Source organism: Motacilla alba, chromosome 6 (assembly GCF_015832195.1).
Source record: "Motacilla alba alba isolate MOTALB_02 chromosome 6, Motacilla_alba_V1.0_pri, whole genome shotgun sequence".
Taxonomy (NCBI): domain Eukaryota; kingdom Metazoa; phylum Chordata; class Aves; order Passeriformes; family Motacillidae; genus Motacilla; species Motacilla alba.
Window position 1 is genome coordinate 4,029,138 of NC_052021.1, and position 17,451 is coordinate 4,046,588.

Sequence of the window (17,451 nt, forward strand, 5' to 3'; positions counted from 1 at the left end):
TAGGACTTAGTCCCCGTGTGGAGAAGAGCGCCTCTCATCTTTTGCCTTTGGCCATGTAAGATCCTGTGGGCTGGGGTCCACAGCTGGCCGGATTGGACCCCAACAGCCTGCCAGGCACATTTCTTACAGCTGGCACTCAAAACCTGGGCAAAGTTCACTTGGTGACCAAGAAGGCCAATGGCTCCTGGCCTGGATCAGGAATGGTGTGGCCAGCAGGAGCAGGGAGGTCACCCTTCCCCTGTACCTGGCCCTGCTGAGGCCACACCTGGAGTGCTGTGTCCAGCTCTGGCCCCTCCGTTTGGGAAGGACCTTGAGACGCTGGAGCGCGTCCAGAGGAGGCAACGAGGCTGGAGAGGGGCTGGGAGCACAAACCCTGTGAGGAACGTTTGAAGGAACTGGGGTTGCTTAGCCTGGAGGAGGCTTAGAGGTGCCCTTATTGCTCTCCACAGCTCCCTGAAGGGAGGTTGTAGACAGGTGGGGGTCGGTCTCTTCCACCAGGCAGCACTGACAGAACAAGAGGACACAGTCTCAAGCTATGTCAGGGAAGGGATAGGTTGGATATTAGGAAAAAATGTTTCACCGAAAGAATAATAAAGTACTGGAATGCTCTTCCCAGGGAGGTGGTAGAATCACCATCTCTGAGTGTGTTTAAAAAAAGACTGGACATGGCACTTGGTGCTATAGTCTAGTTGAGGTGTTAGGGCATAGGTTGGACTCGATGATCTTAGAGGTCTCTTCCACCCTCATTATTCTGCGATTCTCCATCCCCTGGCCATGCTTCACCCCCCGAGGCCGCGCTCCCCGTGGCGGGGAGGGTCGGGACCCACCTGGATGTGCGGGTGGCGGGGGCAGGTGGTGCCCCAGACGCGGGCGCAGCGCTCCTCCTTCCTGTGCGGGAAGAACTCGGGGCTGCGCAGCACGGCCAGCCGGCGGCCCTGGAAGCTGAGCGCCAGCGCCGCGCTGCCCTCCAGCCGCTGCTTGTCCTCCGCCGACAGCGGCAGCACGATGGGCACGCTCAGGTTCACCACGCCGTCTGCCCGGAGACACAGAGAGGGCATCAGCACCCTGCAGCCGCTGCTGCGCGGCCTGGCGTGGCTGTATGGTGCTGAATCGTATCCCCTGTTTAGCCCAGAAATAAGTTCTGCACCTTTAGGAATGGTTCTGAGGGTGAAGGGGGGAGAGAAGGAGCGTGGGGTTTGTTACCACAAGCTGCACCTGCTCCCCGCATCCTTCTCCTGCACTGTGTTATTGTGTTTGCTGGGAATGTCCCAACGAAGGCAGGGATGATGAGTCTGACTCCATGCTCTCAGAAGGCTAATTTATAACTTTATAATAGTATATTATATTAAAGAATACTATACTATACTAAAGAATACAGAAAGGATTCCTACTCAATGCTGAAAAGCTAATAATGAAAACTCCTGACTCTGTCCAGAGTCCCGACACAGCTTGGCCCTGATTGAGCAGAGTCAAAACAGCTCCCAGCAGAATCCAACGAAACAATCACCTGTGGGTGAACAACCTCCAAACTCATTCCCCATGTGAACACAACACAGGAGAAGCAAATGAGGTAAGAATTGTTTTCCTTTTTCTCTGAGGCCTCTCTGCTTCCCAGGAGAAAAATCCTGGGCGAAGGGATTTTATCAGAGATTGTGAACGCCACAACTGTGTGGTCTGCAGACAGACAGACAGACGGCAGGACAGAGCTCTCCTTTGCTTTTAGTTAGGTTTTGGCTCGCTGAGGCAGAGAATTTCCCTGGACTGTGGTTTTTCTTTTTCTTGGAACTGTTTAAACCTGCTCTGGAATGAACACCCTGAAGAGCACCAGCAGCTCCTCCTGTGGCCCTGGGTGAGCCTGGGCCGTGGCATTTCCAGTGCCAGAGAGACTTATAAGGGACTGATAAGACACTGATAAGAGACTGAGTGAGCCCAGCTACAGCCCACAGAGGGGACTCTCTGAGTTTGCCATCCCTTCAGAACAGCGAGAGGTTTTATTGTTTAATATTGATCATTTTTTGTGCTGGCGAATGTTTTGCCTGCTAAATAAACAGGTGTTTTTCCACTTTTCTCCAAGGAAATCTTTTCCTGAACCAGCTGGGGGAGGGGCAGCTTGAATTTGCTTTCTAGAGGAACCCCTTTGGAGGTTTTCTCCCAAATTTGCCCTAAACCAGGGCACAGGGACACCAGCAGCACCGTGGGGATGCTCACAACCCTTGAAGGGGAGGGCTTGAACACCCTCCTGCCAGGACAATAATTTTAACCAGCCCTGGGAGCACAGGAGACAGAGGTTTTCATGGAAATCAGCCATTGCAGCAGTTTTCTCTGCACTGCTAGGAAATGGTGATGTTAGCAGAATATAAAAGCTCCTTGTCTAAGGGCCAGAGGTGTCTCCAGGATACCTGGAGCATCTCATTAGCTCCTCCACTCTCCCTTCCCCTGGTTCTTCTTCGTTAGCTGCCTGTGAAGGTGAAAAATTTAAATGTGCTTGCAAAATGCAACCCTGGATGAATTGAAAAATTTCAACGTGCTTGGAAAATGCCTTCTCCTCCAGGAGAACCACCTCCGTGGGGATGGCTCCAGGCTGATGTTCCCTGGAGCACCCCATTCCCTGCACACCTCCTGGGCTGCCTCTTCCACCACACTCTGTTTTAATTTGGGTTTTTTTTTCCTTGTTTGGGGTTTTTCCTGGCTATCTCCATACTGCTACTCCTCCCCCTTTGCATCTCTGCGCTGCCCATTTTTAATCTGCTTTCTGTGTGAGTCTGTAAGTGCACACACCTAGTTTCTAATTCCAGTGTTGCCCCTAAATAGCTTGAAATCATGTTGGTTTTAACCCAACTCTCCCAATTTCCCAGTGTTGCACTGAAGTCCTCCCATTTCTCCTTGGATATTTGGATTTAACAATATTCCAATGTCAATACAGGAGAAGCAGTCTCTTTGATGGGTTTCCAGTCACAAACAAATCACTGATTCAATTTATTCTGATCTGACTGAAATCAGGTTGGACCCTTTGAGAGTCCTAATTTGAGGATTTTGACTATGATATAGATTTGCACTTGAATTTTTATTAAAATATTTGCACTTACTTTAAATTCAGGACTGGCTATCATTCATCTGCCAGGCAGCAATTTTCATGAATAATCATAATTATATTCACATGGGATCCAATCAATATCAACTTCAACCATTTAAATCATATTAATAATGATCAGTCAATGAAGCCAGCACAGGAAAGAATAAAGCTGCATTATGAAACCAACAATTGCTGCTGAAAGCGAGGATCTTCAGGCTCCATTTCCAAATGCAGGATGGAGAGGTAACAAAAGATCACTCCAGTGCAGGTAATTACAGAATTGCACAACTGGGATCTTTGTGCAGACTGGTCCCTAGGACACGGGGTGTGTCAGGCCACGTCATAACTGCCTGGATCATAAACTGGCCGTGGCTGTAATAATTTCATAATAATTTCAACTTCTTTTTTAATTTTTTTTTGGTAAATCTCAAAAAATTATATCCAAAAAGAATCTCAATTGAGGTAATTTGTGCAGAGCCTGAGAACAGTTCCATAGTTCCGTACATACCAGCTCCCAAGCGCCTCTTTCCTGGGAGAACACAAACATAATTAAGATAATTAACGCTCAGGGGCACGTTACAGAAACCGTCTCAAGACTCGAAGCACTTAAAAGCTCCTGCTGGCGTGGCCATGGTCCTACCCCAGCCTCACACTGAGCGTGATCCAACACCTCCACTGTCACTGTCACCCTTCCTGACAGAGTCACGGGCCGCTGCTGCATCGCTGCAGGTCCACCCCCCTTCCTGGTTCCCTACACAAAGCACATCACCCACCTGCTGCGGCATCCAGGAGGCATTTGCTGCTTGAACAAGTGTCCCCAGAAAGCCACGGGAGCTGCCCAGACCATCAGCCATTCCAGGGCACAAGGGCTGCAGGCTCAAGCCTCTCCTGGGCAGTGCCCCGGCCTCAGCACCGTGAGATGGAACCCTCCACCACTTCCCAAACTTCTCCAGGAGCACCCGGTGTTCTTTTTCCCACTCAGATGTCACCCTGAGGGCCTGACCACACTGATGCTGAGTTTGGAGACCCCCCCCTGGAGACAGGATCTCCAGATGCTGCTGCCCTCTGCTCCCCAGAGCTCGTTGGGAGAGCTCATCCCCCTGCAAAGCTGCTCTCTCTCCTGGCCTTTGTCCCTGCTCCCCACAAAGCTCTACAAACCCTGAACATCTGCCCATGGAGCTCAGAGGAGATGTGCTCAGGGATGTTGGCAGGTTTGAGGGGGCACCCCAAAGCCAGATACGCTCTGGGATGAGCCTCCAGCACAAAGTACGGGGCTCTGGAGCAACGTGGCCACCCCAGGGCGTTCTGCGACCTCCCCAGGCACAGCAGGCAGCTCAAAGAGCACCGAGGAGGCTCTGATAACAGGGACATGTGCTTCTGAATGCTGTTTGCACACTGGGCAGGAGGTGAAAGGCTATGGCGTGTCTGGGAGCGGGGCCCCCACACGCAGGCACTCCCACAGCGCAAAGTGAGCAGTCCTGAGCTTTGCCTCTGTGCCCAAATCTGAGCAACAGCAGCAAATCACTGCCCTGTGGGACCACAGGATCCTCCAGAAGGCATGCAAGGCTCCAAGGGACTTGCTCACCCACATCCCAGATCCCCGGAGGCAGAGATCACTGCCAGGTCTACAAACCCCAACGTGAGCACCCCATGTGCGGGTGAAGTCACAGCAACAGCATCCCCAGCTGAGAAAGGGGGTGGAAACATCTGTGCCCCAGGCCCAGCTGCGGATGGGCATCACCTCAGCCCTCTTTGCCTCTTCCAGGGGTGAAGCACCTCTAGCAGGCTGCTAATGCATAGATAAATCAGATTTACTTCAAGCTGACTTGGGGCAGGGGGCAAAACCCGGCTCTGCTCCTGTTTCCAAGAAGCAGCTGCCTTCTCCTCCCACCTGCAGCTGAGCCTGGCAGCCTCCCTGCTTCCTCGGCCTTGGGTTTGCATCTCTATTTACACCCGGGTACAAGAGCCACACAACAGCTCCCAGAAGGCTTGAGCGGCACCATGAGAGACGTCAGAGCTGTGAGCCAGGGCTGTGGCCACAGCAGGGTGACTTGGGCCACCTTCAGGAGCCCTGGTGTGTGCCTCAAGGCAGGACAGGAGGACGCGGGGGATCCGTACCGTTGAGCAGGGTGCCAAAGTGCAGCACTTGCAGGTACTCTGCCTCCCGCATGAATCCTGTCAGAGGAGTGGCCCAGCCTTCGCTCAGCACCTGCACCCACTGCAGATCCAGCTGCAAAACAAACCCAAAGGGGTCACACTCCTGTCACCATGTCACGCTCAGAGGTTGCTTTTCCTTCCCTTCTGCTGAAACAGCGTTTTCATTTTGTTTTGCTTCAAATACAGGACATTCATAAGGAGGAGAAAGACACGGGGGATTGTAGCTTGGGGCTTTTAAAGCCAGACTCTCACACTTTCACAGCACAACTTAGAATCCCAGAATGGTTTGAGTTGGAAGGGACCTTAAAGCCCATCCAATCCCACCCCAGCTACAGGCAGGGACACCTTCCACTGTCCCAGGCTGCTCCAAGCCCCATCCAGCCTGGCCTTGGGCACTGCCAGGGATCCAGGGGCAGCCCCAGCTGCTCTGGGCACCCTGTGCCAGGGCCTCCCAATATCCCACCAAACCCTGCCCCCTCTGGCAGCTTGAACTTGTGGGGCTGTATGAACACAGCAGAGGAGACTGACACCCTGCAGCACACAGGGGGGAGGCATGGCAGAAAACGGCTGAGGATCAGGATCCCACTCAGCTCGCCATAAACCACAGCCACAAAAGGTCAGGGCCATCAAAAGAACACAGGCCCCTCTGGCAACATCCTCCTGGAAGCTTCCACCCTTGGAGCAGCTAAGCAGTGTCAGAAGCTGTGTGTGACAGTACCTTGGTGATCTCCAGTGCTGGCAGCTTCTCCGCCTCAGCCCGGACACTGCTGAGTTTATCCTCGGGCACAAAGAGCTCCAGAACATCCTTGACTGAGCCCTGGGGCACGATGCTCTGAAAAACAGGGACAGGCAGCACTTGTAACACGCTGGTTTTTACAGGCACACCAAAAAGGCAGCGTCCCAAAGCTGCCGGTGATGGTGACACAAGAGTGACCCACCTGTGCCTGGAGGAGCTCCACGACCTGCTGGATGCACTCAGACACGGATGCAATGTTTGTTTTCAGCACCAGCTCAGGAGCTTCGGGTTTCTCGTACTCTGAGTCAATCCCCGTGAATCCTACGGACAATTAACCCCCAAATTAAATTTATTTAGTAGAATAATCAGTGCCTTAGAGCCAAGAACACTATACAAACAACCAGGGAGCATTCAACCGTGCTGGGTACAACAAGTGACACTTGTGACAGTAAGATCAGGGGAACAGGATCCTCTTGTGCACTACAAAGGGCCTTTAGACACCCACCACTACTGCGGCACTGCCAGGACCAGGCATCCAAAGCTTTGGAAAGCAAAAGGCAAAATTAGATCTCACTCCTCCATACCTTTGATCTCTCCAGCTCTTGCCTTTTTGTACAGGCCCTTCACATCTCTGCTTTCACAAATATTTAGAGGAGCATCTACAAAGATTTCAAAGAAAGGAAGCCCAGCTGCCTCGTGAATTTTCCGTGCGTTTAGACGATCCTGTTAGAAGAAAGATGGGAAGAATCTGAATTGCAGCAAAAAGACCTCCCTGGATTTTGACACAAGTAAATTAATCTTTCTTATAGATTTGTTCAATGTACACCAGTTCTAATAAGGGGTTTTCATCTCACTTCCCTCCTTTTCTTTAAAGACACTTTAAAAAAAATTGTAAAAATCTACAACTTCGATCCGTTTTCATCTTTTCCCATGCAAAACCTCAAGATCTTTTCGTCAGGCAGAACAGCAGAACTTTAGATTGTGAACAATTATCTGCCCTATGTGAAAATGATCAGACCCAACGATCTCAGAGGTCTTTTCCAACCTCAGTGATTCCTTGATTCTACGAAAAAAGGAACTGCTTGCATCACCCTGATAACAGCAGCTACGGAAAGCGAAAACCGCAGTCAAATCTTCTTCCAAAAAACCAGTGAGAGGTCCAGGACAGGCTGCTGCTTCTGTGCCTCTTTTCTGCCTCTGAGGAGTTAATAGCAGGGGGATCTTAAACTCCTCTTAGCTTTTCATCAACGTGCAGCACGGAATTTATCCAGCGAGGCCGCCGCCCTCCAAACACTGACCATGCACGGTTGCGCGTCGGCGGCGTTCTACCAAGCACCCGACGGTGCCTTTAGGAAACCCGCTCCATAAACCATCCTCATCGTCTGAGGTGAAGCTGAGAACAGAGCAGGATCCCTGGGAGGCTCACGGACTTACCTTGGTGAAGGGGGAGATGAAGCTGGTGATGCAGACGAGCCCCGCGTCGGCGAAGAGCCGCGCCACCTCGGCGATGCGCCGGATGTTCTCCTCGCGGTCCTGGGCCGAGAAGCCCAGGTTCTTGTTCAAGCCGTGCCGGACGTTGTCGCCGTCCAGGGAGTAGCAGGGGATGCCATGAGCCACCAGGTACTCCTCCAGAGCAAAGCCAATGGTTGTCTTGCCAGCTCCAGAAAGGCCTGGGGGAGGCAGAAAAGTGAGGGGTCAGGTTTGAGGTCAGGAGAGTGAAAACAAGGGACACCAGCGGCCAAACTCCTTCTGTCTGAAGTTTCCGACCTCATTCCTTCCTAAAGAAAGTTGGATTTGTCCTTCACAGATGAAGGATGAACCTTCACAGGCGAACCTTCACCTTTTCAACCCTTATTTTTAGGGGTGGTATTAATGCCCTGAGAAAAGCATCTACAGCCCAACTTCTGGAGGGGTCCAACCCAGCAGTGCATCTTGCTGGGCCATGCTGTGTTCCAGGAACCAGGGGAGGTTTGAAAGGATGCTGCTTCCTCCAGGTCTCTCCTCGTCTTCCTTTTCCTCCCCCTGCTCCCACTGTCAAGAGCCAGCTGCTCTCCCATTCTGAACCCAAGGAGAGGCTCTTGCTGCAACCACGTGGAGTGGGACAGATCCAGCAGCAAAGGCCCCCATCGCCTCCTTCTCTAGGAGTGTATTTCAAAGAATAATCATCAGCCAGGTGAGCTCAAACCTTTCAGACACAAGATTTTTGAGTAATACTTAAAAAAGGAGCCTGGGGTTGGGTTTTTGGCTTCAGAAATTATATAAAAGCAGATTGGGCACTTCAAAATTGAGGGGGAGAACGGAACAGAAACGTGCTTTAAAGCAGCATCTACAACCTAAGGTGACAGGAAGGCAAATCAGAATGGCTTTACAAATCCTTCCAAGCACGTCCTTCAACATCCTCCAGCAGCCAAAGAAAATGCCAATATTTAACAAGCAAAGGAACAACTGGACAAGCGGCGAAAGACAGACTTGTCTAAATACTAGAAATGAGAAATGCAATTGTCATTTCTGGCAGCCCCTAATCCCCAAACAGCGAGTTTATACTTCAAGGCAGAAGAGAAGGGCAACAAAGCAAACGCAAAGGATTGCTTCCAGTGTGACTCTGTGGCTGGGAGTGTTTATTCTCCAGACAAGGTGACTGCCTCGTGCTGCCTCAAACACAGCAGACCTACATGTCCCAGTGAACTTCCCACCGCTCCTGAATGAAAACATCCGCGTTTTGGACAAGCCGGGGTACGTTCCACTGCCAGAGACTGGCTGGGTTTGAGCCAAGGCTTCCTCAGCTACACACTTGGGAACAACAAGTGCTACCCCGAGGGCCTCTGACATGTTCAAAGGAGCCTGAGAGCAGCTGGGAAATCCATCAAAACATTAGTTATGGGCAGCAGCTGCCAGGGAGGACATCTTGCTGCGCCAGCACCGCGTGTCTGCGTTTCCCATGTGGGGATGTTTTGCAATTCCCGGCTCGCAGGGAACGCTGACGTTTCCTGCAGATCCCAAATCCCCAGCTGGCAGCCACACTCCTGGAGTTTCACAGGTGAGGCCACGCTTTCACACCCTGACAAGAATACCTGTGAGCCAAACCGTGCAGCCTCGGAATCCTCCCCTGGTGCCGACAACTTGTCCTCTCTTACTCCTGCTGACATGGTGGGCTTGGTAAACCACGTTGGTGGATCCCTGGGAAAACAGAGCAGAACAAAGCACTCCTGTTACCTTTGCTGCTCTCAGGGCAAAAGGAAATCTCTGCTGGGACAAAAATGCAAATCCATTCATGAGGTAGCATGGTGTGGTGGTTCACACGGTGAACTCTGGTGCTTTGGTGTGAGTTGGTTTTCTGTCTTAGCAGCACAGACTCATTTTTTGGAGGCTCTCTGCCTCTGCCCAGGGTGTTTCTGGTGGTGATGCCTTCGTGCCAGCAGGGAGAAGGTGACTGGCTTTGCTGCAGGAGCACTGCCAGGTGACTGATCCCCCTGTGGGCAGGCAGGACACAGAGCCTGGGTACCCCCCCGCCTTCTCGACAGTTTCAAACACAGACAGCCTCAACTATTATTTTAATCAGGCCTGCAAAACAAGAGCGACTTCAGGTGCTAATTTCCTGGCTGTGTAATGCGAGAACTGCAGCTGGGGCAGGAGCAGCCCCCAGCTGGGCACACATGGGATGGGAGACAGGGGAAACAGCCCCTGATGTGTCCATATGCATTCCCAAGCAAACAGGGCACCAGCACAACGCTGAGCCAGAGGACTGAATTTTGGTGCTTCCTAATTCTGGTGCTTCCTAACCTTGCTGACCCCAGAGACTCTGCAGGGCTGCAGGTGAAACAGCCTGGCTGTGCCCTGTAGCTCCAGCAACGGCACCTCCACAAGGAATGTTCCACATGAAATATCCACAAGACCTTGCTCATTGTGAGGATGATGCTCCCAACTGAGGCATGCAAGGGAAAGAACAAGGAGGGAACAAGGACATAAATACATCCTGGATACATATGCAGAGAGAGAGAAGAGAAGGTTGCATGGAGAGCTCACAGAACTTCCCCGTATCTGAGGGAGCCCATGGGAAGCTGGAAAGGGACTGTTCCATCAGAGTGACAGGACAAGGGGAATGGGTTCAGACTGAAAAAGGGGAAATTGAGGTTAGTTACACAGAAGAAATCCTTCCCTGTGAGGTTGGGGAGTGGTGCCCAGAGAAGCTGTGGCTGCTCCTCTATCCCTGGAAGCGTCCAAGGCCTGGCTAGACAGGGCTTGGAGCAGCCTGGGACAGTGGAAGGTGTCTCTGCCCATGGCAGGGGGTGGCACTGGATGGCTTTAAGGTCCCTTCCAACACAAACCAGTCTCTGCTTCTATAAAAAACCCAAAACATCTCTAGACCTGCCCCTGAAAAGGTGACTGAATGCTCCACATCCTGTGACTCAGAGAATAAAGGATAAATAGCTCAAGACTTGGTTTCTGTGGTTTGTTCTGTTTTGTTGCTTTTTGTGGGCTTTTTTTGAGATGGGTTGTCAAAAGTTTGAACATTTTGAGCTCTCAAAGGTGAGACAGCAGCGCCATGGATTAATTTTCTCCCATCCCCAGGAGTTCAGGCTGTGTCCCACAGGAGATGAGCCACGATAACGTCCGTGCCTCGGGAAGATGCAGGATCTGGCACATTCCTACGTGGCTGATGTAAGGAGATTGTTCTAAGTACAGGGTGCTGTGCCATAAAGCTGCGCTGTGTGAGCATCTCAGAGCTGTTATTTTGCACGCTGGCACCTTTGGGAGCTTGGGAAAGCACCACTGAGGGCATTTTTGCAATTCAGCAACACTGTCACACCTCTCCCACCTGCTGGGAGCTCCAGATGGTACCAAATCCCTCAGATTTTTCTGCTCTCTTCATAAACTTCCCAGGAAACTCTTCCCAACCCTGAGCAACCGTATGGCTGGGCTGGGAGCTTGCTTAGCTGGGAATGGGAAAGAGCAACTTCCCACCTCATCATCCACCAGCTAGGAATGGTTTGGGAAGCCAGAGCTGAAGTGTGGTGGAAAGGAGTGAAGGCGCCAGGAAAACTGATCATTAATGGCCTGAGAGCAAATCCTGGAGAGATTTTTCCCTAGGAAGAGCATATCCTGCAAGATGCTTGGGAGGCAGAGAGAAGCAGTGGAGGGGGTTTAATCAGATGCAGGGCTGTCCTGCTGATTCGATTCTCAGGGTTTTAACCCTGTCACTGCAAATCAAATATGTCTCAGTAGATAATCCAATCATCATCACAACACCAACACCTGGATATTGGGCCCTAAAGCAGGGACAATTTAGGACACTGAAAAGCATGTCTTGGAATAGTTTGGGTCAAGGAAATGAGGTTTGGGAGAGGAACTTCTGACTTGTAATTCAGCCCCAAACAAGGCTCCAAAGAAGGCAATAAATGTCCCAGCAGCATCTCCAAAGAAGGGCTGCGCATCCCCTGCCAGACAGATGGCTAAAGATGACACTGCCACACTCTCCCCATTCCTTGCGAATCTGCTGTTTGGCCCTGTCTGGGTGAGCTCAGTGCTCAGCCCACCCTGCCTTACCTCATCCAGGAAATGAGAAAAAAAAACAAACACGTCGCTCCAGACCTTGGGCTGAGGCTGCAGCAGACCAAGGAACCAAACCCTAACTCTGCTTTTGGCCTCCCCTCCTACTCAGCCCTTCCACGAGGCTGGCAAACAGGGGGACACCAAGATTTTGGCTGTCTTCAGGATCAGGCTTGACGGAGCTGCCTGTCAAGGGTCTCTCGGCTTGGTTTCCAAAGGGAAGGAGCTTTCCACAAGATGCTGCCCTGCTGTGTGAAAGCAGCTTGCAGTTAGGTGCAGGAGGTTTTTCCTGAGGTGTGGCCTCTGAGAGAGTCCTGCTGGAAATCAGGAACCACCAGTGTCCTCTGCTCTGAGAGCCACCATGGCTCGATTTATGGCATCCCAGAGTGACCTCAGCTCCTCCTGAAGCAATTGGCCCTGGAAGGGAGTAGCTGTGCTTGCCCACATAAATTATGTGTGACTACTCAAGGAGATCTTATCAGGGAGCATCTTCTCCTCTCATCTGACAGTTAAAAGCACGAGGTCTGTGGGGCCTCTCCCAGACATCACTGATGCTTGTTGGGAGCAGAACCACTGCACATGCAATAAAAAATGCACCAGGCAAGACACATTTGGAATCATAGACTTATGGAGGGGTTAAGGTTGGGAAAGACATTTAAGATCATCAAAACCAACAATCAACCCAGCACCACCACTGTGTTCACCACTAAACCATGTCCTCAAGGGCCATATCCACGTGTTTTTTGAACACTTCCAGGGATGGTGATTTCACCGCTTCCCTGAGCAGCCCATTCCAATGTTCTACAACCCTTTCCACAAAAAAAATATTAGTTTCCTAATATCTAATCTAAGCCTCCCCTGGCACAACTTGGGGCTGTTTTCTCCCATCCTGTCCCTGTTCCCTGAGGCCTGCAGGCTCTTCCCCCTCCTGTCAGGGAGTTGTGCAGAGCCAGAAGGTCCCCCCTGACCTTTTCTGCAGACTCCCTGAGCTGCTCCTCATCAGAACCATCCCCAGCTCTGTTGCCCTTTTGGGTTTAGGGTTGTCCCAGCAAATTGCACGGACATTTTGCCATCTCCCACTAGGATTTCGAGTATAAACTCTGGTCCTTAGGGCAGCACCTCCTCCTGCCTCCACATCCCCAGCTCTTCAAACGAGAAGAGTGGGAGCATGGCAAGAACCAACTGCAAGTGCCACGTTCCACAGCTGAGGGGTGGAAACGAAGGACAGATGGGAGCTGAGCGGGACATTTGAGAGACCCCTGAGCGCACACAGCACCCTTGCTCAGCCACCCAGAGAAGGCAGAGCTCTGTGATGCCACAGAAGGAGATGAGGCACCAGAACGCCACGCTGGCCATCGCGGTGGCCCATCAGATCCAAGCCCGTGTCCTTATGGTGCCCTCAATTCACCCCTGCCTGCTGCAGCTGGCACAGACACGGATCTGGAAGCTGTCCAGGAGCTGCAGCTCACAGCAGGCTGCAGCAGCATCCTGCTCTGGAGAGGGACTCGCTCCCAAAACCCCGGCTCACGCCAAGGTTGAGCAGCACCGCGCTCGCCCAGCACCAGCATCCAGCTGGCAGCACCCAGGGCCCCAGGGAAAGCCTGACCCAAGAGCCAGGGCAGGGTCAGGACTCCCCCAGCTGCTTTTTATTTACAGGCCAAGCTCACAGCACCAGGAATATGATTCATTTTTTTTCCAGTCAAGCGTTTCACACACACCCTATTTCGGTACCGCGGCCTGGACACGTCTCCAGGAAGGAAAAATTGGAGCTAAATAAAAATAGAGGCTTTTGAAATGTTTGCAGCTGATCCTATTTGCAAATGGTAGAATGGGCTTTTAAAATGACAGGATGATCAAGCAAGCCTTCACTTTCACAGGCAAGCAGTGGGATCAAGCACATGGAGGGATTATTGGGGTGTCCTGTGCAGGGTCAGGAATTGGACTTGATGATCCTTGTGGGTCCCTTCCAGCCCAGGAGATTCTGTGATTCTGAGTTTGAAGTCAAACACTTCCCTAAGCCTCAGGAGACTGAGCTATCCTATAATTAAAAAAACCTTCCCAACTCCTGCCAGCATACTGAAGGGGAAAAAAAAATTAAATATTTGTTCCTACCACTTGCATTTGATGTATAAAAAACATTCATCAAATTTTTCCTCTAAAAATTCTCATTTTTTACCAGGGCTGCTGTGGCAAAAGGGTGATACTGTATCCATGAGCAACCAGAGGGGAAAACCTCCTGTAAAAGAGTCATTTGCTGAAGAAGATCAAAACTGATACTCCAAAGAAAAGGAGGAAGAGAGGGAAAATGGGGGTTTTGTCTGTGGAAGCAGAGATTTGATTACAATCATATTGAAAAACAATGGAGAAACCCTGGCATCCCTTACACTCTAGCTTAGCTCTTGTAACCCAAAACCTATGGACTTTCCCCAAATATTCATTTACTGCACTAAGGCAGAAAATGCTTCAAACCCAGCCCCATTCTTTCCCAAGGGAAATCCCCGGCAAGGAGGAGTTACCCTGGAAATTTTGCCTGTTTAACCCCTCAGCATGCAGGCCCAGATGGGGAAGTGGGACCTTGCAAGCACCTTTTGTACTGCCCACCTTCCTGTTCCAATGCTCTTGTCCCCACTGTGCCACACCTTCCTGCTGTCCCTGTTGTGCCACCACCTTCCTGCTCCCATGCAGGTGTCCCCACTGTGCCACCACCTTCCTGCTCCCATGCTGCTGTCCCTGCTGCGCCACCACCTTCCTGCTCCCATGCTGCTGTCCCCGCTGTGCCACCACCTTCCTGCTCCCATGCTGCTGTCCCTGCTGTGCCACCACCTTCCTGCTCCCATACTGGTGTCCCCACTGTGCCACCACCTTCCTGCTGTCCCTGCTGTGTCACCACCTCTCTGCTCCCATGCTGCTGTCCCACTGTCTTCCTGCTCCCATACTGGTGTCCCCACTGTGCCAGCACCTCCCTGCTCCCATGCTGGTGTCCCCCTGTTCCCTGACCACGGGCTGAGTCTCCTTTCCCAGCACCTGGAGGTGACAGGAGCTGTGTTTTCTCTCCAGACTGAGCTGGGCAGTGACACCCTGCCGAGGCTGAGGGGCTGCCAGCACTCCCAGTCCCTGGCAGGATGCTGGGCTGGGATCCCTTTCTCCCCCCCGGTGCTCTGAACAAAGCCCCAGCAGCTCAGTCTCTCCTTGGCACCCTCTGCCTGTTCCTTTGGCATCGCCTCCGGAGCCCTGCCAGGAACGAAACGCACAAAACCTTAAGGAGAGCAGCAGAGCCATCCCAGTGCCCCAAAACAAGCAGCCTTTCAGCCTGGAGACAGACAGCTGCAGATGCCAAACCTCACTAACACAAGATTTTCAAGCTGCTGTTAAGCCGAAGCCGTGTTTTCTTAAGCCACAAGAATTTCTGAGCTCTTAGCAAGACCTTATTTGCTGATGGCAGCTCAAATATTTTTCTCTTGGCATAAATTTACACAGCTTGGGTTGTCACAATCAAGTTTGATACAACACTGGCACGCAAAGAAAGAGAAGAAAATCAACAAAATCAGGCTCGTGTTCCAGTAACTTCCCAAATCAGATGCTGATTTCTACACTGTGAGTCCAAATCAGCAGTTGGGGACTGAAATCTGCTCTCTGAAGGCTCCCAGCTCAGGCGTTTCCTTATCTTGGAATGAAGCGATGTCACTGCTCTCATTTCCTCGATGCAGAAAAGCCAGTGACTCATCCTGTGCTCCTACATTTTTGGGATAAACTTGTAAGGCCAGGACAGATGTTATAAAAACAAATCTCCCCGTTTTCATTCCTGAAATCCCAAGGGACAGCTGCCGGGACAACAAATATTTAACAAACAAAGCATTTTGTCAGGCACTAACAAAAAGAACAATTTAAACAAGAAACCCGTCCATGGTGGCCCAAAGTTTAATATTCAGAGCAGTTCTGCTAAATGATCTCCCCCAGCTGAACCCACCTGAGCAGTTTGGCCCCTGCTCCTTTTGCAAACAATAGGTTTGGCTTCGCAGAAGAACTTGCCTTGGTTTGATGCCTGCCGGGAGAACCACCCAGAACACACGGCCCCGCTTCTCTACCTTCTCCTGGAGAAAAAGGTCTGGCTACAGAAATGGGAAACTGAGTATCAGTCCCTCAGATTGCAGGAACGAGAGGAAAAGAGGGCAAAGGTACAGATTCTGACTACACATTAACTTCAGTATCAAAAAGATTTCCAGGCAGGAATTGTATCCACATGTAAATAACTTCCTCCCCCCCCCCCCCCACCCCCCCCCCGAATATGAGATTCAGGAATTTAATTTGTGGGTTGTGGTTCTCTATGGTAAATATGGCACTGTACATGTCCCACCTCCTGCTGTGGCAGGACAGGCACCCTAAACCTGAGAAGAGGTCTCAATGAAATGGGGATGTGGTACCCCCTTTTACCGTGCCCACCACATCCCTCTCAAGAAAGCAATCCTCTGTCTTTAGAGAAGCTCCAGGGGTTTCACAAGCAGCACGAGCTACAGAGGATCTGTGTTTCAGGCAGCTTCATCAGGTTTTAAAATGCATCTATTTCTGAGCCCAGGGAAGGGAACAGAGCTGGGGAAGGGGCTGAGGGAGCTGGGAAAGGGGCTCAGCCTGGAGAAAAGGAGGCTCAGGGGGGACCTTGTGGCTCTGCACAACTCCCTGCCAGGAGGGGACAGCCGGGGGGGTCGGGCTGTGCTGCCAGGGAACAGGGACAGGACAAGGGGAAAAGGCCTCAAGCTGGGCCAGGGCAGGCTCAGCTTGGCCAGCAGCAGGAATTTCTGCATGGAAAGGGTGCTCAGGCCTTGGCAGGGGCTGCCCAGGGAGCTTTGCAGTGCCCATGCCTGGAGGTGTCTCAGGAAGGGCTGGAGGTGGCCCTCAGTGCTCTGGGCTGGGGACAAGGTGGGCACTGGGCACAGGCTGGACTCAAAGGTTTGGGAGGGCTTCTCCAGCCTCAATGATTCTGTAAAAGAACTCATTCTTCTGTGAGGCTTCTCCTCTGCAGGACCTGTGGCAGCCTGAAGAAAGGGAAAACCTGGACTCCAGCCCAGGCTGGTGGGCTCCCAGCCACACGGTGCCTCTCCCCGCCTCAGGTTGGATGCCCAGCCTTGAACTGGCTCTCTTGTGCCCCACGTGCCTCACTCTGCAGTGGTCAATGGTCACCAGCAGGCCCCAGGACACCTCTGTCCACCTCAGCACCTTTTTTAGGGTTTTCAAAGTGCAAAAGCAGCAGCAGGAAGGAGCTCAGGGGAACTCAGCCAGAAGCACCACACAGGACAGGGTTAAATGGGGGAACTTTGCCTGGCGGGCCAGAAGTTCACTAGGCTGGAAAAAGCCATTATGATGAATTCATGGAAGGAAAGTTCATCAAGGACTATCAGGAGGAAAGGCACAGCCTCTGATATCTCAGGCTGTACAGCAGTGGAAAGGGGGACAATGCACTGGCGTCCCAGCCATAAACTCTTTCCTGGCTGCCACTGGGAATGACAGACAGGGTCAGATCTTCCCCTCACTCAGCACCTCCTCAGTCTCCTCAGAATTCCTGCTGGATGAAGACAGGGCTGTTTTCACTGCTGTACCACTGAATGTGCTGCTCTACAAAACCAGCTGCAGGAGACGGGCGCAAGTTGAAGACTTCAGGAGGATGAAGTTTTCCCACCCCATCTTCCGGTGCATCTGAGCCCTACAAGCTGCAAGATGGGTTTTTAATGTGTGAGTGCACATAGGGTCACCTAGACTCTGGCCTAAGTCAGCACCAAGGATGTTGGACCCTTCCTGAATGAGCATTTCTCCCTAAAGCAGGTGTAGGCACAGCCCTTGGTCATTCCACACTGCTCAAAGGCTGGTCCAAGGACAGTCCCGCATTTTCCCTGGAGATTATTGTCACTTGGTCCCTCAAAACTTCATGCAAATTCCCAGCATCTCT

General features: G+C 51.8%; 1 protein-coding gene across 2 annotated transcripts in view; it reads right to left on the reverse strand.

Moving 5' to 3' along the window:
* The window catches only part of PAPSS2 (3'-phosphoadenosine 5'-phosphosulfate synthase 2), a 28,055-nt gene that overhangs the window by 5,477 nt on the left and 5,127 nt on the right, over positions 1–17,451 (reverse strand). The window contains exons 2-9 of one of the 2 annotated variants that reach the window (XM_038141038.1): positions 9,038–9,143; positions 7,401–7,636; positions 6,551–6,689; positions 6,169–6,287; positions 5,949–6,062; positions 5,192–5,303; positions 3,582–3,602; positions 828–1,033 (exon numbers count right to left, since the gene is read on the reverse strand). In XM_038141038.1, the coding sequence (XP_037996966.1) occupies positions 828–1,033; positions 3,582–3,602; positions 5,192–5,303; positions 5,949–6,062; positions 6,169–6,287; positions 6,551–6,689; positions 7,401–7,636; positions 9,038–9,143 (1,053 nt within the window). The remainder of the gene's footprint in view (positions 1–827; positions 1,034–3,581; positions 3,603–5,191; positions 5,304–5,948; positions 6,063–6,168; positions 6,288–6,550; positions 6,690–7,400; positions 7,637–9,037; positions 9,144–17,451) is intronic. The other variant, XM_038141039.1, reaches the window with a different exon arrangement.